Raw genomic sequence first — 26,175 nt, forward strand, 5'->3', positions numbered from 1 at the left:
GGAAATGGAGTCTCCCAAGGCCAAGCTATGGTTGGGAGCGCGGGCGTCAGAACTCTCTGCGCAGGCGCACTGGTCTCCCGACCCGAAGAGGCGCCGTCTTCCTGGGTCCTGAGCAATCTGTGCCGGAGGTGAGAGCTGCGGGTGTGTGCTATTGAGCCGCCGAGAGAGTGCAGCGGCAGAGAGAACGGGATACTGAGAACTTGGGAAAGGTGCAGTAGGGGTAGAAGAGGTGAAGCGGGCGGAGCCAGCCTGCAGAATGTGTGTGTGTTTGTTGTGCGTGCAGCGACGTCCCTGCTCGGACAAGTGCGGACTGGGAAAGTTGTACCCGCATCCCAGTGTGTGCGTGTTTCGTGTGGGCACTGTTAGCAGTGGCCTTTCGGCGTGCCCCCACTATATGTCAGATCCCGGCTCTGCGGTTGGAAGTTTGGAGGCTTCCTTCGCCCCTCCGGTACCTTCTTCTCATAACAATTGCTTAATAAACGTGGGTGTAATTGACACTAAATGTAGGGTTCCGCCCACTCCAGTACCTCTCTTTTCCAAAAAGCGCCTCAGATTTTCTCGTTTAGCTCCCCTCCCTAGACCTCCGTACGAGTGATACGGGGCCTTCGTGGGGGAGGTAGGATGTGATGTGGGAAAAAAAAAAACATACGAAAGAAGTAGCGAAGTGATAGGCAGATTTGAGAAGTAAATGCTTTTTATAAGAGTGAAGGGTCGAGGAATTGTGGGAGACAAGGATGGGAAAAAGCACACTGGTCAGGGCATAGAGGGTCAGGACAAGACACGGTCAGCAGGATGGATTGTATGGGGCTGATTGGGGATTGACAGGAATAAAGCTAATTTTGGTGCTTTTATTCTAGAGGTCACATTCATAATTAGAGAGGGGAAGGGACTCTGTGTAGGGAGCCAGTCAGGAATGCTGGTAGTGATCATAGTCCTGAATCAAGCTGTCATGAGCCTGAATTGTGATGGTGTCAGTGGTAGGGAAAGATACAAATAACATTGCAAAAGAAGAGTCCGAAGGACCTGGTAACGAACTAGATTTGGGAGGTAAGAGAGCCAGGAGAGAGTTTGAATTTGAGGCACCTGGGAAAATAATAAAACATCTGCTGTAAGTGTAAGGGCTTCCTTGTGGCTCAGCAGTAAAGAATCTGCCTGCCAACACAGAAGACAGGTTCAATCCCTGGGTTGGGAAGATCCCCTGGAGGAAGAAATGGCAGCCCACTCCAGTATTCTTGCCTGCAGAATCCCATGGACAGAGGAGTCTGGCAGACTATAATCCATGGGGTCACAAAGAATCAGACACAACTTACTGACTAAACAATAAGGAGAACTGTAAGGGCAGAGAAAGGAATTGATGTGGGGAACTGCATAGGGACAGAGGGTTTTAAGATGCTGACAGAATGCCTAACTCAAAATACTTAGTCATTTGGAAATGTAGGATGAGTTTGGAAGAGGGATTGGGACTAGATTCATGAAGCATTTCTGTAGAGGTGGAAAATGGAGCACCAGGTGTGGATGGACTTTCTGCAAGACAGCAAGAACACTGTACACAGTCTGAGTGCTGGGCAGCGTGAGAAACTTGCCGAAACAGTCAAAAAGTTTCAGAGAAATAAAGAGAAGAGGACTGTTGGAATCAGAGCTCATAAATGGCTTGGCAGTTTTCAAGCATAGTTTCAGGTGTGTGTGGGATGTGTCCGATACTCTGTGACGCCATGGACTGCAGCACACCAGGCTTTCCTGTTCTTCACTGTCTCCCGAAGTTCGCTCAAACTCATGTCCACTGAGTCAGTGATGTCATCCCACCATCTCACCCTCAGTCACCTCCCTTCTCCTCCTGCCCTCTATCTTTCTCAGCATCAGGGTTTTTTTCCAGTGAGACAGTTCTTCGAACCAGGTGGCTAAGGTATTGGAGGTTCAGCATCAGTCCTTCCAATGAATATTCAGGAGTGATTTCCTTTAGGATTGACAGATTTGATCTCCTTGCAGTCCAAAGGACTCTCAAGAGTCTTCTCCAGCATCACAATTTGAAAGCATCAGTTCTTCAGTGCTCAGCCTTCTTTATGGTCCAACTGTCACACCCATACATGACTACTGGAAAAAGCATAGCTTTGACTATACAGACCTTTGTCGGCAAAGTGATATTTTGCTTTTTAAATATGCTGTCTCGGTTTGTCATCACTTTTCTTGCAAGGAGCAAGCATATTTTAATTTCATGGCTGCAGTCACCACCCAGAGTGATTTTGGAGCCCAAGAAAAGAAAATCTGTTATTACTTCTACTTTTTTCATCTTCTGTTTGCCATGTATCTTAATCAATGTGTAATACTCGAAACACACACATATAAAATTGCAATTTATCCTATCAATGAACATGCAAGTTGTTTGTAGTTTACCGTAGTGATCTTTTCCCCAATTCAGATTTGTGTTGCCACTGCAGTCATATATCAAGGTTTCCTGCCTACTTGGATGTGTTTGGGGATTTTCTAGTTTATCAGTCTGTTATTTACATGGCTATCTTTTTATGAAAATAAATCATTATAGCATAGAGATTTAAAAGTGCTAGCTGTTCCTGGGTTCAAATTCTGCCTCACCCTCTTACAAAGCCTAAATTTTCTAGTCTGTAGAACAGTACCTACCTTACTAATGTACGAACATAGAATTCAAGTGTTCTTGTAAAGAGTACTTAGCATAGTGCCTGGTAAGTAGCAAAAGTTCAGTACATGCTAGCTATTACTAATATATCATAAAATAAAATTGTAATATGATAACATTGCCATATTAATATGATAATATCAGTGGTATTCCATTGTGTGGGTGGACTGGACCATATACACAATGGCAGCAAATCCTGTATTTTAGAAACTTAAGATGTTTCAAATGTTTGCTCTTCTGGGACTTCCCTGGTGGTCCCCTAGTTAAGAATCCACCTTGCAATGCAGGGGACACCAGTTCTCAACTCCTGCTTCAGGAAGATTTCACATGCCATGGGGCAGCTAAGCCTGTGCACAACTACTGAGCCCAAGCTCTAGAGCCCATACTCCACAATAAGAGTAGCCCCCACTTGCCACAGCTAGAGAAGGCTCGTGTACTGCAACCAAGACCCAGCGCAGCCAAAAATAAGTAGGTAAAAAAAATTTTTTTTGATCTTCTGTAGATTAAATGAGATGACATATAGAGTGCTTAAGAGGTTGCCTCACATGGCACTCAGTAAAGGTTAGCGTTAATGATAGTTAATAAAAAGCTTTGCGTATGTTTTTCCTTAGGAAAAACTCCAAAGAGGAAATTGCTGGGTCAAAAGTATGTGTTTTAGGGCCCCTGATAGAAATTACAAATTCTCCAGGCCAGAATACTGGAGTGGGTAGGCTTTCCCTTCTCCAGGGGATCTTCCCAATCCAGGGATCGAACCCAGGTCTCCCACATTGCAGGCAGATTCTTTACCAGCTGAGCCACCAGGGAAGCCCTTCTGGTGGGGTCAGAGCCTTATGGAAATCTAAGAATAAATACAGCTAGTCTATATGCAAACTGTGGTCCGGGCTGATGCTGGGGTGAAGTAGGGTTTCAGGGGCCAGGGATTCTTGGGGCTTTGCTTTCAATGCTTCACCACCAACATACCTGCCTGTGTTAGTCTATTACAGCCTGTTCTCTACCCCATGCCCCCCACATACTCATGGATTCTGCCTCCTGGTACCTTTGGCTCCTCTGACTCTCATGGCTACTTCTGTCCCTCATGATATACTTTCAGCTCATTGCCCACTGGTGGAACTAGGTTCCTTTTATTTTGTGAAAGCCTCTTAGGCTTTATGCGAATCTTTGTCATTAAACTTTACTTGAGTTAACTGAGTATATCTCAGTTTCTCACATAAAGAGTCTAATTAAGACATAGTCAAATCAAGCATTTGAGGGATTCATGAGTGGGGCGTGGGGATTGTGTAGTCCTGAGAAGGAAGAGGGAAAGGTGTGTCTGAGGCTTGCCGAGTACTGTCCTGCAGTCAAGGCAGTGTATTCATTGATCCTTGTTATTCATTCACCCATCTAACTTGTGGTCCTGGCATTTCTTAGTTCACTATCCTGAGGATGGATGTCATCTTTTGAAACCAGACCACAAATCAGTCCACGGGTCAGCCTCTGCACTGCCCACCTGTGGCCTAATCAGCATGGCCCCAGGATTGAGACTCAGGGTCATGTGGAACAAGCTGTGGCTGCCCCAGGGTTGCTCCATTAGCACCAGGTGTTGCTGTGAGTGGGGTATTTTTCTTTTGAAGAGGCTGTGGGTGTTTCCTTGACAGGACTTGCCCATATAGCCATTCATAAAACTTCTTATACTTTTTGTCTGGTAATCATGATGAACAATCTGATCTGATCTCAGATGCTCAGTCATGTCTGACTCTTTGCAACCTCATGGACTATAGCCTGCCAGGCTCCTCTGTCCATGGGATTCTCCAGGAAAGAATACTAGAGTTGGGTGCCATTTCCTCCTCTTTCAGGGGATCTTCCCTACCCAGGGGTCAAACCCGCATCTCTTACATCTCCTGCACTGACAAGGGTCTTCTTTACCACTAGCATCACCTGGGAAGCCCCACGATGAACAATATTTAATGTGAATTTATAAAGACAATATGAGCCTTAATATAGTCTCAACTACCAGGAATAGAACTTTACCTCTAAGATCATGGTAAAAACAAGCACCACACTGTCTTCTGCATAGCCTTGCAGTCCAATTCTGGGATGGGGTGGGCTTGCTCTTGGCCTTGCTTTTCTTTGCTTTCCCTTTGTGTAGGGTGTTGAGGATGAGGGTGGGTACATAACTCACTGGTGTGTGGAGATTTCTTGCTTCATGGGTCACAAAACTACTAAACGAGACTGGTCTTTCTCACAGCCTGTTTCTCATCCCACCTCTCTACCTCATTAGGACTCGGCTCTTCTCTGCAAGGAGAGCACCCTGGAGGGAATGGCTGCTGTGTCTCCAACCAGATGCCAGGTGAGGTAGACTCTTGTGTTTCTGAAATACTGTTAGGCTCCAGAATGTAACCACTTTTCTTTCCATCTTGGGGCTTCTTTGCTCAAACCCAACCAGGTGGAGAAAGGACTCCATAAAGAGTGTCTCTTTCCCATTTGACTTGTGTTGGTATCTTTCAGTGATGTCTTCTTGGCTTGAATATGTGCCTGCTAGCCTGTCACCAGGGACACAGCCTCCATTGCCTTCACTCTGATTTTGCCTTAAAACTGATGGTAGGGGTCTGATGAGAAGGTCTGGGGAGAAGCAGGCAGTTTCTAGTTCTGATTTCCCTTTAGTACATCCACAAATGGACTGAAAGTAGGCCCCCATATTCCAGGGAGTGTTGGGTTAGGCAGAGAATGTGACACATCCTATAAAGCACCCCAGTGAGGTCGAAAGAGTCCTGGAGAGAGAGTTTTTGTGAGGGTAGGGACACACAGCTTACCCACTTTATGCCCCAGGGCAGAGAGTTTTTACTTCTGAGCTCTGCTTAGAACCTCTGCAGACACTCTGGAGACTCATCTGGGTTTTAGACTTGGGGATAAAGATGGAACTTACAGAATCAAAGAACATCAGAGTGAATTGAGAGAAAGCCTAGAGATGATCTAATCAACACCACTATTTTAAGGATTTGTCCACACAATCACATACATAAGGGCTTCCCAGATTGCTCAGTGGTAAAGAATCCACCTGCCAATGCTAGATGCTGGAGATTTGGGTTCGATCCTTGGGTCAGGAAGATTCCCTGGAGGAGGAAATGGCCACTCACTCCAGTATTCTTCCCTGGAAAATTCCATGGACAGAAGAACATGGCAGGCTACATTCCATGGGGTCACAAAGAGTTGGACATGACTGAGCATGCATGTACACATACTCACATAAAGACAATTGGTGCAATTGGACTAAGTTTATAGATTAGATAATAATGTCACTCCTCTCCTGATTTTTACAATTATACTGTCACTATACAAGAGAATATCCTTGTCTTTACAAAATATACACTGAAACATTAATGAGTAAAAAGGCATCATGTTTACAAGTTACTTTGGAGAAAAGATAGGCAAATGTGTATATTCTGAGACAAAGATAAAACCAATGTGGAAAATGTTAACATTTGGGGATGCTGGATGAAGGGTCTTTGTTCTATTCTTCCAAGTTTTCTGTAAGTCTGATAAAAGAGCCCCTGATACTCCAAGGCTCAGCTAGAAAGGTAGTATGGGGTTATGACCAAGAAGTCATGCCTCAGGGCTTTTTTGCACTTTCCCCAAATGCTTCAAAACTGTTCTTTGTCAGAACCATTTTCTTTCCACTCCCGCAGCATCCTCCAAACTGTTGTCATATATGACAGTTTTGTCTGGTCCATATAAGAGAAGGATTATGAATAAGGGAGAACATGATTGTGTTTCCAGGACCCAGTGACATTCGAGGATGTGGCCGTAGTTTTCACAGATGAAGAGTGGAGGCGTCTGGTCCCTACTCAGAGGGACCTCTACAAGGAGGTGATGCTGGAGAACTACAAGAGCATCGTCTCATTGGGTAAGGAGAACTTTCCACCAGGAGTAGACCCTGTATTGAGTTAATGTGGAGTTAAGAGGCTAATATATTGACACCTCTTCTTCTCCCACCTGAGTTGGAACCCCTGAGAGACAAGATGAAAGAGCAAAGGGATGTGACTTAGCGGTTACAATAACAGTGGCTTTCTTAATCCTGAACCCCAGCCTGGGAGGGGTCCTTGAGCTGTAAGCAGACTGGACAACCACAGGCCCCCTCACTGAGCAGCCTAGCCCTGCACCACAGAGGGCTCGCCACAACTAGAGAAAAGCCCGCACAGCAATGCAGACCCAGCACAGCCGCAAATAAATTTAAAAAAATTTTTAATGGTGAGGCAGAGCTGTGCTAATTAAAATAACAGTTTAAATTTATTATTATGTGAAAATCAAATTTACAATTCAGCATTATTTCATTATCCAATTTTTTTAAACCATCTGAGCCACCAGGGAAGGCCTCCAGTTTTAACTTTTTTGTTCGTTTGTTTTTAATTGGGACCCTTCTGCCTAAAATGATCTTTTACTTATAAAAGGGTCTGGCATATATTACATACAATAAGTCATGATGGATTTAGAAATTATCAACTTGTAGATATCAAAATAAATCAAATAGAAATGATTTTAGATGGGGTAGCCTTATTTTCCAAATAATGCTCTCCAATAGTTTTTTTTTTCCCCAAAAAAATTGAGATATAATTGTCATTATCCAGTTTTTAACAAAGTGTATCTATAGGTATTTTTCTGTATTAAAGTGAATAGAAAGAAAGAAATGAATACAAAATACGAAAGGTGATTTTTCTTATTGTCTGTGTCTCTAGTTTTCCTACAATGAACACAATCCACTTGTTTAAGTAAAATCATACTTAATATGTGTATGTTAGTTGTACAGTTGTGTCCAAAAATAATTGTACTAAAGCATAAACAATAAGCAAAAATGGGCACCTACATTACACATTCTTATTCAAGGTAATCTTTTTTCATTCTCATCTTCCCTGAGGTAAGGACTCTTCCTGCCATCCTACCAGTGCTAGAGCTAGGAGCATCCCATTGACTTCATGGGTGAAGAATAAACACATTAATTCAAATAGAGTCTATCCACTCTGACTAGATGCCACTTGTTCCCTTTTAGAACCTTAGTCCTGACCTCCATTCAGAGGTTCCTGCACTTCTGCATACCTGGTGTGCACGTCCTGCCTTTTGCATTTTCTCTCTGAAATACTTAAGAGGCTGGAATTCACTTTGGAATTGTTGTGTATTTTCATCACATATGACCACCTGGCTTGTTTCTTTCTCCACAAGCAGGACTTCCAGTACCCGGACCTGATGTGATTTTTCAGTTGAAGAGAGGGGACGAGCCTTGGCTAGTGGAGTTTCATGGATTTGAGGGGAAAGAAGGTGCAGAGAATGTCTCTCTAGGTAATTGAGTATGAACTGGGCAGGAGAGTTCTGTTTTGCCTTGTGGTTGGTATTTGGGTGCATGTGGGAGGGAGTACTGAGTATCATATTTTTCTTCAAATTCAAGTCTTCTCCTATATTGTTTATTCTCTGTCACCCACAAGTTTTCTTTTTTCCCCCTCTACACCTTAAAGTATTGTTCACCTTCGTTCACCAAATGTTTCCTTTATAGACCTGTCATGTTGTCCATTCAAACCCCCCCACTTAGCTGACACTCCTAATTAATCTGGCTATTTCCCAATGGAAATTCTCCTCTTTTCTGAGATTTTTCACTACCAGTTCTATTCCCTGTTTCAGTCCCAGGTCTTGGTTTCTCCCTAGAGTGCAATACTATTTGTGGGAGGAAGCAAAGTGACTGTCATTACTTTTCAGATTTATCACAGTATCCCTCCTTTCTGTGCTAACATTTCCTAACCCAGGAAAGAAACAGGCATCTGTATTTTCTATCCATTCCAGATTGGGAGACTAAGCCTGAGATTCAAGGTGCTTCAGAAGAAGAAAAATCAGAAGGATCATTGAAGGAAAATCTTGGAAGAAAAGGTCCTCCATCTCCTAAAGTTGAAGTTTATGTACTGGATGGCAGGTTGGGAACAGAGAAGGAAAGCCCTACAGTTGAGGCCTGCAAGAAACCCCCTTCTCTGGAGGAAAGCTTGCGGCACAGGGCAACGCCTCCCAAGAAATTTCTCACTAAAGAGAGAGACCAGGAATGCAGTAACTGTGGGAAGACCTTTTTTGACCACTCCTCCCTCATCCGTCATCAGAGAACTCACACTGGTGAGAAGCCCTATGACTGTCCCGAATGTGGGAAAGCCTTCAGCCACAGGAGCAGTCTCAGCAGACACCTGATGTCACACACAGGAGAGAGCCCCTATGAGTGCAACGCCTGTGGGAAAGCTTTCTTCGACCGTTCGTCTCTGACTGTACATCAGCGAATTCATACTGGAGAGAAACCCTTCAAGTGCAGCGAGTGTGGAAAAGCCTTCTTTGACCGCTCGTCCCTTACCCGCCACCAGAGAATCCATACTGGAGAAAGTCCTTATGAATGTAACCAGTGCGGGAAAGCCTTTAGCCAGAAAAGTATTCTTACGCGACACCAGCTAATCCACACAGGCCGGAAGCCATATGAATGTAATGAGTGTGGGAAAGCCTTCTATGGGGTCTCGTCACTGAACAGACATCAGAAAGCCCATGCTGGAGAACCTCGCTACCAGTGCAGCGAGTGTGGGAAGGCTTTCTTTGACCGCTCCTCCCTGACTCAGCACCAGAAGATTCACACTGGAGACAAGCCATACGAATGCAGCGAATGTGGGAAAGCCTTCAGCCAGAGGTGCCGGCTCACACGACACCAGAGAGTTCACACAGGAGAGAAGCCGTTTGAATGCAGCGTGTGTGGCAAAGTCTTCAGTTCTAAATCATCAGTTATTCAGCATCAACGGCGTTACGCCAAACAGGGAATAGACTGAGTTGGGTGAAAGCTTTAGTCCAAGGATCTCCACGAAAACTCAAGATAGGTCTTCCCCCTCTTAAATCCATCACCTGGTCATCACACCTATGCTGGCTACCCCTCTCCTTTTTCTGCCTCTCTGCACCCACAGTGTTTGAAGAAACACTGTCCACCCACTGTGTTACAGAGCTGATGTGGGATGCCAGAAATTAGGATGTGACTTTAAAGAGTCAGCATTCTGAAGACATTTGTCAGACACTAGGGACAAAGGTTAGGAGGCAGTCCTCAGACAAACCTCTTGTCCGAAGCCCCAGGCATCACTGCACTTTATATAACTGGAGGCCACAGCTGGACAGGAAAAGCACCCTTTATGTCAGGGCAGCACTGTTGTTTCCAGAAGTTCTTTTTTTATAGCCGTTAGTCCCTCTCTCTTGGAGGACTTTGTGCACTGACCTTGTCCTGTTGTGTCCCAGCATCTAGATCTCTTAATACCACTACTAGTAGCCAGCACTTATTGAGCGCTTATTATGGATTAAGCACTCAGCTGAGAGTTTTGCAAGAAGGAAATTATTTGGTCCTTTCAACAACCCTCTGAAGTAGGTACTGTTATTCCCCACAATTTACAGATGAGCAAACTGAAGTTTACAGAGATTAAATAACTTGTCCAACATAATGGCTAGTACAAGGAAAGTCAGGTCTTGAATACAGGTCTTCCTTCAAAATCTCTTTACCATAAGGCTATAAGGTTTGCTTTATAATTTATGTATGTGTATTATCTCCTCAACTAGATTGTAAGCAGAGACATGACTTATATGTCTTTGTATCTCACACAGTGCCTTGCAAATAATAGGTGCTCAATAAATATTTATCTGAATTAATAACTTTTTGACTACCAAGTTCTATTTAAAACACCTCTTAGAGTCACAGCCTTTCTCTGAATTTCAGTCTCACCTGTACTTTTGTCATCTTGGGCTTCTATTACTGTAGTAGTCACTCCCTGATCTGAATTATTTCCTCCTCTTTATTGAGGAGGGGGATATCCAGCTATGGCCCAATAACAGGCAAACCCCAAATAAACAAAGATTCATTTCTCACATAAAATCGGATGTGAGTCAGTCCTCCTCACCCTCATCATTTAGAATATGTTGCCTCCAATGTCATCATGGGGGGTATTCTGGGATACTTTTAATGGCCATAACTTATATCTCATAAATTAGAACCCAGCATCAAAAGGCTAGAAAGTCAACAGGCACCTCATTGGTTAATATCAACAGCTCCTCTCACAAGTTACATTTTTCCATATCACTGTTAGGTCAGCCTTTCCAAGTGATCCCCTTCCTGCCCACCATTGCCTTATTCAAGACCTAAAATAGCTCCCTATTTAATGAAGGTGTCTCTGAATATTTAAAGTCTGCCCTGACATGACCCTGCATTACTCAACTTGAAGCCCTGACTCCCCAGATCCTTCTGTTCCCTGTTGTTTAGTCACTAAGTCATGTCTGACTTTTTTGACCCCATGTACTGTAGCCCACCAGGCTCCTCTATCCATGGGATTTCCTAGGCAAGAATACTGCACTGGGTTGCCATTTCCTTCTCCAGGGGATCTTCCCAACCCAGATATAGAACCCATGTCTCTCGCACTGCAGAGGGAGTCTTTACCACTGAGCCACCAGGTAAGCTCTATTTCCTGGGCCCTGCCCTATATTTTTATTTTCTTGAAGGTGAGGCACCAGGCAACTTTGACTCCAGGCATCTGAATTCCCTTTCTGTTTACTTAAGATGAAGCCCAGAAGACCTGATTCTGAAAGACTGTCTGGAATGTAGCTACCCTGCATGAACCCTAATGGACCAAGATCCATTTCTCCCTGGGAGTTGAAATCTAGTTCAAGAAACTGGATTGCCAAACAGACCCTTTCCTAATCTACTCAACCCTACTGGTCTACCTGTCTTAAAGCAGTTGAGCAGCAGGGAAGACTTTTCACATGCGGACTTTCAAAGCAACTTGAGTTAAAACCAGAGTGCAGAATCTGTTGGAGTGGATAATATGTGCTATTATTTAATAATGTCAAGTAGAAAATAAAAGGAACTACTGCCAAACTTTTGGCTGATGACTGTCTCTGAGAGTTCTGAATCTTTATTGGCTTGTTAAAAGTAAGCTGAAGGTCCAGTATTTCCCTAAGATGCTCTGCCATTGTCAGCAAGATTAGACAAGAATGAATTCAGATTCTAATCGACATTTGGGTAAAGTGATAATTGAAACAGAGTGGGAACATAAATTCAGCAGTTCTCCTTTTGTTACCTTTTAAAACTTAGAGATGTGCAGAGCATTTTTAAAAGGTGAAGTACCTTTCCATCTCCTGCCAACAATTCTGAGGAAAGGGCCATTTAACTCTTAACTGATACCTCCCAGTAGGACATGGAGTAGTGGAGGCTTCCCATTTTGAGGTTTTAGCTTCACCGGATGGCCACTAATAAGATCAAATGTTGGAATCAGAAATTGGCATTCTTAGCATATAATAAGGCAAAAGACTTGGTAGCGTTTGTAGGGTTTTAGCCTAAGATTTTAAAAGTGGTTTTGAAGAAATGAAATAATTTATCTGGTGCTTAAATAAGCCCTAACTTTTAAGAGAGAACTGAAAACTTACCATGCAGATTACCAGAAGCACTCCAGGAATCAACTCGTCAAAGAAAAGGATGAACTCTGAGATGAGAAGAACTCTGAGATGAAGTGAGTATGGTAGAGCAAACCCGTGCAGCAAAGCCTGGGGCAGATAACTAGTGGGACTACTAATCCCAGAAATTTATCTGGGATGCCAGGTTGGCCAGCTTCGGAGCTCTGCAGCACTCACTCCCTCACTCATCCCCAGGCCTGTGCTACTAAGAATACATTAACCCCTACAACTCATATGAATAACCAGAAGTGAGGAGGAGTTGGGGAGCAAGGTTACCGCGTGTCAGTCACTAGGTAACATGTTGATAAAGCCAGAATTCTGATTCCTCAAGAAGTCGAAGAGAAAAACTGCTGTGGATGTTAAATTCCTAAGTGGTCTCTGCTACTGAGACGGGACTTCTATGGTAAAAAAGCAGAAAGTAGTTGAAGTGGCCCATGTTGAGCTGAGGTGATCCTTTCCAGTTTTTCCCTCTTCCATGGTGATTCACTGGTTCCCTGTTTACCTCTCTTAATATCAACTGTCACGTCAAAGTTACTGGCCTTTGATGGCACCGGAGCTTCTTAACGAAGACAGGAATGCTTTACTGGAAGGATGTGCTAAACACAACGACAGACTAGAAGGCAACAGTGACCCTCAAATTTAAATTTAGGAAATCTAATAAATTTAGGAGAACTCAAGGTCAATCCACCCTTAAGACAATGGGGACTCACTGGGGACCAATGGGTTTTTATACCAAGGGATTCCAACTCCACTCTGCTGTTTTGTGAGACCAAGATCTAATTTTTGAGATTCTACTTTTCCTTATACCAAGGTGCTGCCTGGTTACTTGAGGTAATCTCTGTCTCCACCCCACCCCCACCCCGAGCCGCAATGGTGTGGAGGCGCTGTAGAGGGGAAGCGACGGAGTGAACAGCCGTTGGGACGCGGGCGCCTACCCTCCGAGGGAGCACAGTGGCCAGAGAGAAATCCTGGTGGGTGGGTGGCGCCCTCTGCCAGTTACAGTTGCGGAGAGTGAATGTCCCTCTCGAGGCGGCTTTTGGTTCGGCAGAACACGTCCTCTGGGGTCAGAGCCCAGAGTAGACACTGAGGAAGCGGCGGCCCCTGTGGCGTCCGGGAAGGAGCTCTCCGAGGGACTGAGCACCTCTAGAGACCCAGCACAGCCGCGAGGCTCCACGGATGCACAGCCCCCAGCGCAGAATGTAGCCTGGCCAGCCGCCCGCGGGGTCCTCAGGAAAGCAGCATCCGGTGATGCCCGTCGCGCCTTGCGGAGGATTCTGGGAATTGTAGTTCAGCAACGAGTTCGGGCCGGCGCGACTCAGCCCCGCAGGCTCCTAGATGCCTTTGTCGCCCGCCGAGCCTACTCAGTGTTGTTCATGAGGTCGAGCCTGGGGTCCAGGAGGGCTGAGTGCGTGTTCTCTTGAGTCTGAGTGCCCGGAAGGAGGGCCGGGGAGGGCCCCCGGGTGGAGGGCGCCGAGCTGCCCGGCGAGGGTCGCGCGAGCGTTCGCGGGCCTCTAGGTGGACTGGCGCGGTGGACCCCAGGCCCCTCGCGGGTTCGCCGCTCCCTTTTCCTGCAGTCGTCACCAGCGCTAGCGTGGAGAGAGTCACCATGGAGCCGAAGGGCAGAGGTGAGGATTTCAGAGGGATGCCGCCTGCTGGAGAGAAAAAAGGAGAAAGGCTGCCCTCTGGCTGGGGCAGGCTCAGGAAGAACACACAATTCTCCTACTAGTTGATCTCACTTTGGGGTTTAAGGGGAGCCCCCGACCTGCATTGCCCTGCTGGTCTTTCGGGTGCCCTGCCATCTCTAAGTTGATGTATGCCTTCTTTGCCCACGAAATCGACAGATCTGAACATTTGGCTTTTTGATAATGACAGTTGTTCTCACAGGAGCCCTGTAAGGCTGTTGTAGAGGAAAGAGAATATCCAAATGGACCCATTTGGCAGATGGGGACAGTGAGGATTTGAGAAGTCACAGGATTTGTTTAGTGCCCTGGATTTTTTCCCCACATGGCCCATTGCTTTTCTGAGAAAGCCAGTATTCAAAAAGAATTTAAATTCTTTCATCTAGTTAAATTCTTTCATCCTGTGAACCTGGAATAGCACAGGAATGACTCATTAAGTGAGGCAGGGATTGACATAAGCGGGGCTTCGCGTTTCTTTTGACTGTCACTCAGCAGATAAGAGATATAAATGAATATGTCTTTAAGTGTCCAGGATCTTACAGCAGTGTTCTGTTGGAATTTAAAGGCAGGGTATCGGTAGGAGATTCCTGAGGCAGCCATGGTCATGGCTGTCTTGCTTCAGAGATATTGTGGAATTGTCCGTTGGTTCCCTGTGTTGATTCTTCCTAGGTAACAAGTAGTTGTATCTGGCAGTTTCTGGGAGTTTACTGCAAACAAGAGTAGTCACCCTGGTTCCTGTTTCTATTTATAGGGTCACTTTCTGAGGATTCAGACCTTCCTCAGGCTGGAAACCCAAAAGAAAATGGCCTGACCACTGTGCTGCTGACCTGTGCATCCCAGGTGGATTTAAATTTCTTATTTTTTTCTGTTCTCGGGACATGAATATGATTTCCTGCATTGTTATGGATTTGCTCAGCCCTGATTCCTAGCCCACTGGCTTCATCGTGTTAAACTGATGAGTGATGAACCTGATAGTAATTACTCCTGTCTTATGCAGAACTTTCCCTCCTGGCACAACTTCTCTGTCTGCTTAGTGCTAGATGTGCACAAGCTCTTCTGTCTGTAATTGGCCTGCTAGTGAGATGCAAAGGAATAAAAGCCAGTTGCCTCTGCCTCCTGAAGTTTACTGAGGAAACAAGGTTTAGATAAGGAAGATAGTTAAACAGGGGCTTCCCTGGTGGCCCAATGGTTAAGAATCCACCTTGCGATACAAGGGACACTAGTTGAATCTGTGGTCAGGGAAGATCCCACGTGCCTTGAGGCAACTAAGCCCTTGCACGGCAATTAATGAGCCCATGTGCCACAACTACCGAAGCCTGCACACCCTGGAGCCTGTGCTCTGCAGCAAGAGAAATGACTGCAATGAGAAGCCCTCGCACTGCAGCTAGAGAGTACCCCTCGCTTAACACGATTAGAGAAAGCCTGCATGCAGCAACGAAAACCTAGCACAACCAAAAAAACAAATAAATATTTTTTTTAAAATAATTAAACAGCAAGAAGAAATATATATTTTTCTAAATGCAGAAAATTTTTAAATACGGAAATTACTAGTACAATGAAGCATTAAGTAAGTAAGTAAGTGAAGTCACTCAGTCGTGTCCAACTCTTTGCGAACCCATGGACAGTAGCCTGCACCAGGCTCCTCCGTCCATGGGATTTTCTAGGCAAGAGTACTGGAGTGGGTTGCCATTTCCTTCTCCAGGGAATCTTCCCAACCCAGGGATTGAACCCAGGTCTCCCGCATTGTAGACAGACGCTTTACCATCTGAGCCACCAGGGAACTCCACAACAAAGCATTATGCTCCAGTTAAAAAAAAAATTTAATCAATTACAAAAAATTTCACTTCTGACCACAGACTATACAGTTGCCTTGTAAGAGTGGTGGCCACCAAATGAACATCATTTCCTTTCATTAGTTGTGTATAAGGGTTTAATTCTTGACTGTAACATAGTAAGATTTTTAAATAAAGAAACTTTTCAAAATCAAAAAAAGAATAGAAAGAAATTACTAGTACAGACAAGTCATCATAGGCCTTGAAGAGGTTTTCCATCCTCTACAGTATTTAGGGGGGGAAGTGCTGGCATAAAAGCTGCATTTTGAAAGACAAGAGCAAGTACATAGTTGGAAAATAGGATATAGGAATATTCCAAGAGAGAGAACAGCTTTGGATAAAAGTCTCCAAGTGATGAGAGAGTCAGAGATTTTCAGAAGGTGTGTCACTGTGGAGTGAGCTGGATGGAGTGTGTTGAGAGAAGCATATGCCTGTTGTAGCCAGACCACAGGAAAGTCTACACAGGATCTTTTTTTAACTTTTTATTTATTTTTTGAAATTTATGCTTAGCTGTGCTGGGTCTTTTTGCTGCGCTCAGGCCTTCTCTGGTTGCCACAGAGGGGGCTACTGTTTGTTGTGGTGCACGGGCTTCTCACTGTGGCGGCTGCCCTTGTTGCAGAGCACGGGCTCTAGGTGTGTGGGCTTCAGTAGTTATGGCAGAGGGGCTCGGTAGTGGTGGTCCACGGGCTTAGTTGCTCCTTGGTGTGTGGACTTTTCCTGAATCAGGTATCGAATCCGTGTCCCCTGCGTCGGCAGGCAGATTCTTAACCACTGGGAAGGGTTAACCACTCTTCCTAACCACCAGGGAAGTCCCACACAGGATCTTATTCCAAAGATAGATAAGGCCCCATGAAAGTTTTTAGAGTCCCAGCAAGACAAAACATGCCATGACTGATTAAAGAGAGAAGCTGAGTCAAGGTGCCCTGTAGGATCTGGTCCAGGACCCTGGGAGAATAGCCCGTCATCCTCATACCCGCCTCACAGCATCCAGATGCTGACAATTTATGCAAACCTCTGGGAGGAAACACCAGTACTGATTCTGACCTGAATGGCTAGATGTCTTTCAGAGGAGGAGAAGTAGGTGACAGAGGATGAGATGGTTGGGTGGCATCACCAACTCAATGGGCATGAGTTTGAGCAAACTCCAGGAGACTGTGAAGCACAGGGAAGCCTGGTGTGCTGCAGCCCATGGGATTGCAAAAAGTCGGACACAATTGAGAAACTGAACAACAACAGCTTTCAGAGGAAAGAGGGGAAATCTACTGTCTACTGGGCAGTTCGTGATTGGTTTACTCACCCTCCAGGCCCCACACAGGCACACTGAGCAGCAGTTCCCTCCATGAATGAGTTTGATTGCTGAGGTTTTCTCAGAACTAAAGCCTGAAAGGAAGTGCTAGATAGTCTGTTCCTGCTACCTTGCTTGTAAAGAAAAGACAGTGTACAAATTATATTGCCTGTGCTGAACACTCCTGAGGCATATGACCTTAAGGGACCCTAACTTAAAATGGGAAGTGATTTCATAGTTCAGGTATAGAAAAATAGTTAACTTATTTTGAGCAGAGAATATTCAAGTAGGTAGTTCTTTTAACTTTATTTCATTATGTGAATTACTTTACCGGTTGTTTTTGGAGGATATAAATACATATGTGTGTATGTGTAGTCATAATTGGGGCTTAAAATGCTGTTTTATAAATAAATCTATATGTGTAGCAAACATCTTAATTTTTTTTAATATATACACACTGAACAAACTTTTTAGCCAGTCTAATGCATTTATATTCAAGGGGCTGTGGCAAAAGTGGTGTTTCAAAGAAAGCCATAAGTGGTCCATTTGCTAGCATCCCAAGGACTGATCTGTTTCAATATGTCTCCTTTAACTTGAAGTTGTATAGAAAAAAGTTTTAATAGAATTGAAAAAATTATGAGACATTTATCATTCATGAACAGATTCAGCTATAGATTCAAAGGAACATTACCCACCCTGCTCACTCTCCCTACATTTGAGTGAACAATCTAAACCTTTTGCCTGTCGTCTAGGTCAAGGGAAGGTAAAGTAAACACTTCTGCAGTGGTTTCAGCATTTGGTAAACTTCCGTTCCCCTCCCACCTCTGTCCCCATGCACACTTTCATAGAATACCCCGTTTAAACTTGTTTCTATTCATTCTTGTTCGAACGTTCCTCCTTTCAACTCGTTGACATATATTTACAGTGTTCCTGCTCTGTGCCAGAGACTAGGGCTGCTTCATTGAGCCAAATTAAACCTGGTCTCCGCTCCTGTGGAGATTAGCGTCTAATGGGACAGACAGGCGTTCATCACAGAGTCCTCTCACCATGTGCCTAACCCAGGAAAAGGGAAAACCCATGGTGCTACAACCTAGAGAGTCAGGGAAGGCTTCCCTGAGCTGAGAGCCAAAGTGTGAGTAAGATCAAAATAGCTGAAAGGGGGACTTCCCTGGTGATCCAGTGGTTAAGACTCCCTGCTTCCAATGCAAGGGGCACAGGTTCGATCCCTGGTATGGAAACTAAGATCCCCCATGCCACATGGCATAGCCAAAAAAATTTTTAAATAAATACACTTTTTTTTAAAAAACACCTGAAAGGATGGGGCAAAGGGGGAACTTTCAGGAACAGGAAGCAATGTGTATAAAGGGGCAGAAGTAGTTGTTGTCCACATTTCAGGCAGCCACCAGCTGGAGCACAGAGAATACAGGAGCAATGGAGTGAGATGGGATAGAGAGTAGATGGTGGGGGTGGGTGGCAGAGTAGTCAGACTGATTGGGGGAAAATGGCGAAAACACTTTAGGAACTCATAATAATTGGGGCTTAAAATGCTGTTATATAAATAAATCTATATACTGTGATATGTGTAGCAAGCATCCTAATTTTTAAAAAAAATATATTGGACTGATTATATTGTCAAAGGAAAACTAGAGGGAAAAGTAATTCCTATTTATTGAATTTCTTGTATTTTTAAACCCTACCATAAAGAAAGTGCTTAATTTATAATTACATTTCCTCTACTCTCCCATGTCTAAATAGTAAGGATTTCTATAGTTCTATCATTTAACTTGTCGATACGTAAACTTGGGGAGTTGGTATCCTCTGATTTTACCCTGAAGATGTTCCTTCCCAGCTGCAGGTTTATTCGATTCTGGTGCATGGAGGTCAGGAGCGAGTCTGTGGTTGTAAATACATCAGTGTTGGAATGGTAGAGGTCATTTTGCCTAACCTTCCTATTCTCCCTGTCTTCCTTCTCCTATGCCATCTTCTTGAGTCCTGCCCAGAGGCTTCTGGTAGGAGGTCCCTTGGTGAGCACTGATGTGGTTGGTTTTCAGGGATCGATGATGAGGGACATGGCCGAGGCTCTCACCCAGTGGGAACAGCTGAACCCTCCGCAGGGAGGTGAGCCTAAGAAGCCTAGGAATCTGGTCTTGCTCGGTAAGCAGCACTCCCACCCCACCCCCACCCTGTGAAATTACCCAGTGTGGTACCTTGGCTTCCTCAGTTCCTAGGAGCTCTGAGGTTCTTAGATGAAATGATTCCTAATCCTGGTGTAAGGCAGGTACCTTCTACTCTTTGTTTCTAAACACAGGCTTAACACTTCTAGAATCAGAAATGAACACCTTTTAAAAATTGTATTTGCCAAGGCAATAGCCATCCTTCTTCCCTATTTCCTGACTGAGGATGCTGAGACAAAGCTCTAGGAGAAACACCTCTTAAGAAATGGGTGTGGAGAAGGAATGGGAACCCACTCCAGTATTCTTGCCTGGGAAATCCCATTGACATAGGAGCCTAGTGGGCTACAGTCTATGGGGTTGCAAAGAGTTGGACACTTGGCAACTAAACAACAGCAAACACTATCAAGCAGATTGTGATTTGGGAAGTATGTCTTCATGAAAATGGTGCATAAAATGGAGAGTGAAGTGACCTAGCAATATGGAATGTAAAGTTTTATAAGAAATGTGTATAGAATAACAGTTGCAGATATTCAAATAATAAATCTGTGGCTAAAGGGAGGAAAAAAAGGAAATGGGTGCTTATTCTTTTAATAGGGAGAGGTTCTGAACTCAAGTAGACCCCATATCGATCTTCCTAACTTCTTCAGAGAAATCCTGTCTTATCCTGTTCTCTCTGACAAGCAACTCGCTAACACTGAACATATACAGTGAGACTCCTTTTTCTTTCCCTGTAAACAGGGCTTCCAATTTCCAAGCCTGATGTAATCTCTCAGTTGGAGAGTGGGGAGGTGCTGGAAAGAAAAGTCTCAAAAGCAGCTAATCCAGGTGAGTGACTGTCAGAAACCATGAACAGGAAACCCAGATGGGAACAGCATCTTAGAAATGCTTGACTTTAAAGTGCCGTTCTCCTGGGCCTCATTGTATCTCTGTGGATGATGATCTGTTGTAAAGTCATAGGTTTATTTTTTGGTGAACAAATACTTTGCATCCTTTGAAATTACTTCTCTTCTCCAAATAAGGTGAAGTGAAATCAGCTCTTAAATATTTATTAGTAATTTGGGTTCAAGGCTCTAAACCAGGCTTTTTAATATATGCTATTTTGTTAATATCTCTTCAGGATAAGTTGACTTTTTGTCTCAGACCAGTGACCGTAAATTGGTCTCTGAGTGTGCCCTTGCCTTACTGTCTATCTAAACGGGGGCAGCATAGCACAGTGGTTAAGAGTGCACACTTTGGAACCACTTTTCCTGGGTTCAAAGCCAATTTGAACTACTCATCAGCTCTAACCGCTAACAGGTGAATTATCCATTTGTTTAGTCAATAGGTTGTATCAAGCTCTTTTGCCACCCATGGACTATAGCCTGCCAGGCTTCTCTGTCCATGGGGGATTTCTGGACAAGAATACTGGAGTGGGTTGCCATTTCCTTCTGCAGGGGATCTTTCAACCCAGGGGCTGAACCCATGTCTCCTGCATTGGCAGGTAGATTCTTTGCCATCTGAGCCATCTTGGAATTATCCATTCTGTGACTCAAATTTCCCAACAGTAAAATGGGGAATATGTAATGCAGATAACAATAGCTCTTAACTCATAGGGTAGTTATGAGGATCAAATGAAATAGTCTAAGAGAAATGCTTAGAACAGTACCTGGCTATATGCTAAGCAAATGATAACTAAGGATTAAGTCCTGCTAACTCTTTGAAAGATTTGAGCCTGTCACTTCTGTCAAACTGGATGCTGTAATAGACCACCAGCTAATTATACTTTCTTTAATTTTTAATTATATTTTCTTATCCTTGTCTACTTAGGCAGCATATTACTGCCAGATTCCCCACTGTGAGCTACTTAACTCTTCCAGTTCCGTATTCCTCTTCCTGCCCTCAAGACCTTTGCTAATCTACCTGCCTAGTCATTGTACCTTCTCTCTTCAGCTTGAACCCTTAACACCAGACAGGCAAGTCTCTGACTACCCTGCACTAACCATGTGTTCTCTATGAATGTTTGGAGCTTCAGTTCTTCCACTCCCCTTAGCCGAAAGTCCATTTGCCTTTAACCTGTTTCTACCTACTTGTCCTTAAAAATCCCAGCACTTCCCTGATTATATGTCATTGAGAACATTGTATTGTATTGATTTATGTCATGTAAAGTCTTGGTTGGAATGGATACTGATGACCATTTAAGCCTGGAATATTTAAACATTGCTAGCAGTGCAGCTTTCCCCATCCCCTCCCCCAAACTCTTACTAAGAAGTCTAGAATTTGAGGCCCAGTCTGGACTAATCTGAGTCTGTGAGGGGTTTGAACTTCTACTCCCCACACACTGCTCATTTTTTGAAAAAACTTGGTTCTGGCTTACTCTTTCCAGTGTTTTCAGTGTGGAATGATCAGAGCTGCTAAGTTGCCTTTCAATTACTAATTTAATTTGTAGATCTGGACTACCTTGAATGCTAGCTTCTAGGATTTTGTGTCACACTCTGAGACAGTGGAACCAACAAAGAGTTTTGTGTTAAGTGGTATGGTTTTAGAAGTTCAGTCTGCTAGCAGTGATTGGGACATACTAGAACAAGAAAAGATTGGTGGTGAGGTCAGCTGACAATGGACTTTCTCAGAACATGATGCTCTGATAAGGCTGTGACAGTGGGCAGCCCCTGGCAGACCATCCCTCTCTGATCCCAGCCCAGTCTCCACCAGACCATGTTTGTTATCTGCTGTTTTCCCCGTCACCTCTGTTTCGTCTTGTTCTATTACTCTTTCTCATTTCCTCCCCTGCTAGACACAGTAGCGTCTCCCTTTATGCCTCTGCACCCCTTTGCCCAGTCATCTTTCTTTTCTCATACTCTCTCAAGGTTGCAAGGCTATTTGTGAGAACTTCCAAGCTCCTCTGTTCCCCATAAGCATTTTTTGTTTGTTTCATTATTTTCCTTTCACAGCAATTATTTTTCTCCCAGTGTAAGAAATGATAACATTGTAGTTTTGTTTATTTCAGACTGGGGTACAGGACCACAGAGCAAGGAGGTAACCCCAGAGCAGGACATTCCTGAAGAAGAATCAACCCCTGGGGTGTTAGTAGAGAGATTTCCAAAGGAAAGTTCCAGTGAATGTGAAGATTCTTTAAAGAATCAGCAGGAAAACCATGAGAAACATTTAATACAAGAGGTTGGTCCTCAGACGAAACCTTCTGGGGAGAGAAGCTACCAGTGTGATGAATTTGGAAGAAATTTTAGTCGGAGGTCATTACTTGTCCAACAGCAAGGAGAGAGACGACATAGTCGTGATTCATTTAAAAAGAACTTGAAGCAAAATTCAGATCTAATGAAACATGAGAAAATCTGTGCAGGAAAGAAACCTTGGAAGTGTAACGAGTGTGAGAAGGCCTTTAGTTATTACTCAGCTTTTGTCTTGCATCAGCGAATTCACACAGGAGAAAAACCCTATGAATGTAATGAATGTGGTAAAGCCTTCAGTCAGAGCATACACCTGACTCTGCACCAGAGGATTCACACAGGAGAGAAACCTTACAGATGTCACGAATGTGGGAAAGCCTTCAGTCACCGCTCAGCCCTTATTAGGCATCATATAATTCATACTGGAGAGAAACCTTATGAATGCAATGAATGCGGGAAGGCCTTCAATCAGAGTTCATACCTCACTCAACATCAACGAATTCATACTGGAGAGAAACCTTACGAGTGTAATGAATGTGGGAAGGCCTTCAGCCAAAGCACATTCCTTACCCAGCATCAGGTCATCCACACTGGAGAGAAACCCTATAAGTGTAATGAGTGTGGAAAAGCTTTCAGTGATCGCTCAGGCCTCATTCAGCACCAGAGAACTCATACCGGGGAGAGGCCTTATGAGTGTAATGAATGTGGGAAGGCCTTTGGCTACTGCTCAGCCCTGACTCAACACCAGAGAACTCACACTGGGGAGAAACCCTACAAGTGCAACGATTGTGCCAAAGCCTTCAGTGACCGTTCAGCCCTTATCCGTCATCAGAGAACACACACTGGAGAGAAACCTTACAAGTGTAAGGACTGTGGAAAAGCCTTCAGCCAGAGCTCATCTCTTACAAAGCATCAGAAAACTCACACTGGAGAAAAACCCTATAAGTGTAAGGAATGTGGAAAGGCTTTCAGCCAGAGTTCATCCCTTTCTCAACATCAGAAAACTCATTCTGGAGGGAAAATCAGGGAATATGGAAAAGCCTTTAGTGAGCATTCAGCCTTCAACCAGCAAAAGAGAATTGATACAGGATAAAAGCAATGTAAATGCAATACATTCAGAACATCCTTACTGAACAATTACTATAATGCTGTGAGGGCTACAAAGGAATTAAGAATATGTTACAAAAGAGATTTATTTGAGAAGTCATTGGTGATATGGGACATAGCTTACTCAGAATGTGAGAAAAGGGTTTTGCATTTTTTTTAAATATCCTGTCAGAGGACACTGTGAATTTCCCTAGGGAGAGAGGAAAATTGTTTCCAACACCCTGATGTGTATGTAAGCTACCAAATCCTTGCACAAGAAACAGGGTGTGCCATGATGGAAAGAGGACATCTTGACTGGGCTAGATGGTCTCATAATGCTAAGGGGATGATATTTTAAAGGGATAAATGGTCCCTTTAGGCAAATTGAAGGGGTAGAAATCAGAGGTTGGCAATTTGCATTGTCTGTCCAGAGTTGAGAGTGGTGGTGGAAGAGATGTTGTCCTTGATCTTAAATACAAGAATTAAGTGTGTGCTCAGTTGCTAAGTTGTGTCTAACTCTTTGCAACCCCATGGACTGTAGCCCGCCAGGCTCCTCTGCCCGTGGGATTTCCCAGGCAAGAAGACTGGAGTGGGTTGCCATTTCCTTCTCCAGGGAATCTTCCCAACCCAGGGATCAAGCCTGCATCTCCTGCATTGGGAGGCATATTCTTTACCACCAGCCACCTGGGAAGCCCTATCTAATATATAGTCAGTTTTATTTCATCCACAGTTATCCCAAAATGTCATTTACAGCTCCACCATCCGTTTTCAATCAGTGATAACACATTGCATTTTCTTTGCCCTACCTCTGTAGGCTGCTTCAGTCTAGAATGATCTTTCAACTTCTTTTTGTCTTTCATGACATTAACATTTTGAGGAGTCAAAGCCAGTCATTTTGTGGAATGTCCCACAATCTGTATTTTCTGATTATTTTCTCATGATTAGAACCAGATTAAGCATTTTTAACAAGAAAGCTACCTGTTGTGTAATCCTCAAATCATATCAAGAAACTCAAAATGCCAGTTTGTCCTGCTGTTCCTAATGCCAAGTTTGATTACTTTGTTCACATGTTTGTCAAAATTCTCTCATTATAATTAATCATCTCTCCTTTTCAACTTAATAAGTCATCTGAATGTATTACTTCCCAACAAAAGTTCCCCTCATGTTTTTGGACTCCATTGAAGACGCTTGCCCGAATCAGTTATTACATTGTGCATTAGTGCTAAGTCCCTTCAGTCATGTCGGACTCTTAGTGACCCCATGGACTGTAGCCTGCCAGGCTCCTCTGTCCATGGGATTCTCCAGGCAAGAATACTCGAGTGGGTTGCCGTGCCCTCTTCTAGGGGATCTTGCCAACCCAGGGATTGAACCTGCTTCTCTTATGTCTTCTGCACTGGCAGGCGGGTTCTTTACCACTGGTGCCCCCTGGGAAGCCCAACTATCTTGTATGCATCAGTAATTTGTTCTTTTCCACTGACGGTATGGTGTTCCGTTGTATGAATATACGACAGTCCGTTCTACTGTTGACACATAGTCAAGTTGTTTCTAGTTTGGGGCTATTATAAACATAACTGCTATGAACATTCCTGTTAGGCCTGTGCTTTTCTGTTGAGCATATACCTAGGAGGAAAATTCCTGAGTCACGGAGCAGACATATATTTAGCTTTAGAAGATAATGTCAAATGGTTTCCAGACAACTTTTACCAATTTAAAACACCTCTGTCATTAAAGCATGGGCGTTCCAGTTTGTCTACACTGTAATTTTAGTCTTTAAATTTTTTAACAATCTGGTTCATGTGCAGTGGTCTCTCATGGTGGTTTTAATTTTCATTTTTCTGATAACTAATGATACTGATCACTTTTTCAAATGCTAATTGAATATTTGGATATCTTTTTTTTAAGTGACTATCTTACCAAGTCCAAGCTACTATGGCTTGCCAAAATGACAGGCAGATAAATCGAGAGACGAGTTGTTGGGGCAAGGAGTAATGACTTGTTCAGAAAGCCAGCAGACCAAGAAGATGGTAGACTAATATCCCAAAGAACCATCTTCCCTGAGTTAGAATTCAGGCTTCTTTTATACTAATAGGTGAGTATGTAAAGTCCTGATTCTGGCCAGACTCCAGCACAGATTATTAATTTCTTCCTGCCTGCAGCCATTCACAGGTGGGTATGGTCAGGATGTTTACTGTGAGCTAAACAAAGGTATTTTCACTGAAAACTCATTACCCGGGAGGCAGGGTTCTCAGAGATTGTTGTTTAGTCACTCAGTCGAGTCCAACTCCTTTTTGACCCCACGGACTGTAGCCCTGCCAGGTTCCTCTGTCCATGGGATTCCCCAGGCAAGAATACTGGAGTAGGTTGCCATATTGTTCTCCAAGGTGTCTCCCCAACACAGGGATCGAACCTGCATCTCCTGCATTGGCATGTGGATTCTTTACCACTGAGCCACCTGGGAAGCCCCTCTCAGAGATGGACCAGTATATATAATTTAATTTATAGGCAGTATCCCTTTAGTGACTGATTTAATAATAGAACACAAAGTTTCCTCCCTGTTACAACTATTTAAGTCATTTGTTCATTAAAAATTCTGATTCATTTGTGGAAGTTCTTTATATGTATTCTTGATATAAGTTCTTTGTTAGTTATCTGTATTAGGAATATTATCTCCCATCATTTTGTTATAGTAAAATGTGGAAAGTGAGAATCCTTCTTGCTGGCTGCTCCGTCCTTAGTCTGACATGGAAGGGGTTCCAGGCTTACTTTTTTTCTTTCCTTGTACCAAATCAGAAACCAGCCTTTCTCCAAAGATCCTTGGTTTCTTTTAGTAAGACGTCCTTCTTCTT

General features: G+C 43.8%; 2 protein-coding genes across 7 annotated transcripts; both read left to right on the forward strand.

Moving 5' to 3' along the window:
* Positions 1-79: 79 nt before the first annotated feature.
* Positions 80-10,321, forward strand: ZNF2 (zinc finger protein 2). 5 transcript variants are annotated; one of them, XM_010809748.4, is made up of 5 exons: positions 80-209; positions 4,908-4,976; positions 6,404-6,530; positions 7,841-7,957; positions 8,453-10,321. In XM_010809748.4, exons 2-5 carry the CDS (start codon positions 4,947-4,949, stop codon positions 9,457-9,459), a joined length of 1,281 nt encoding a protein of 426 aa, XP_010808050.2. In that variant the 5' UTR covers positions 80-209; positions 4,908-4,946; the 3' UTR covers positions 9,460-10,321.
* A 1,549-nt stretch (positions 10,322-11,870) lies between these two features.
* Positions 11,871-25,936, forward strand: ZNF892 (zinc finger protein 892). Of its 2 annotated transcripts, XM_010809746.4 has the most exons (5): positions 11,872-13,737; positions 14,543-14,631; positions 18,960-19,062; positions 19,821-19,907; positions 22,066-25,936. In XM_010809746.4, exons 1-5 carry the CDS (start codon positions 13,719-13,721, stop codon positions 23,334-23,336), a joined length of 1,569 nt encoding a protein of 522 aa, XP_010808048.1. In that variant the 5' UTR covers positions 11,872-13,718; the 3' UTR covers positions 23,337-25,936. The 2 variants fall into 2 exon arrangements, with proteins under 2 accessions (XP_024854757.1, XP_010808048.1); XM_024998989.2 differs by lacking the exon at positions 19,821-19,907 and having other exon boundaries at positions 11,871-13,737.
* Positions 25,937-26,175: the final 239 nt, after the last annotated feature.

Source organism: Bos taurus, chromosome 11 (assembly GCF_002263795.3).
Source record: "Bos taurus isolate L1 Dominette 01449 registration number 42190680 breed Hereford chromosome 11, ARS-UCD2.0, whole genome shotgun sequence".
NCBI classification, from domain to species: Eukaryota; Metazoa; Chordata; class Mammalia; order Artiodactyla; family Bovidae; genus Bos; species Bos taurus.

Bases quoted from the DNA above. Each gene is read 5' to 3' on its own strand.
- ZNF2 (XM_010809748.4), top strand. From the start codon at position 4,947: ATGGCTGCTGTGTCTCCAACCAGATGCCAG. The intron at 4,977-6,403 runs GTGAGGTAGACT...TTGTGTTTCCAG, and splicing joins TGTCTCCAACCAGATGCCAG to GACCCAGTGACATTCGAGGA. The intron at 7,958-8,452 runs GTAATTGAGTAT...TATCCATTCCAG, and splicing joins TGCAGAGAATGTCTCTCTAG to ATTGGGAGACTAAGCCTGAG.
- ZNF892 (XM_010809746.4), top strand. The intron at 14,632-18,959 runs GTGGATTTAAAT...GTTGGTTTTCAG, and splicing joins TGCTGACCTGTGCATCCCAG to GGATCGATGATGAGGGACAT. The intron at 19,908-22,065 runs GTGAGTGACTGT...TGTTTATTTCAG, and splicing joins CTCAAAAGCAGCTAATCCAG to ACTGGGGTACAGGACCACAG.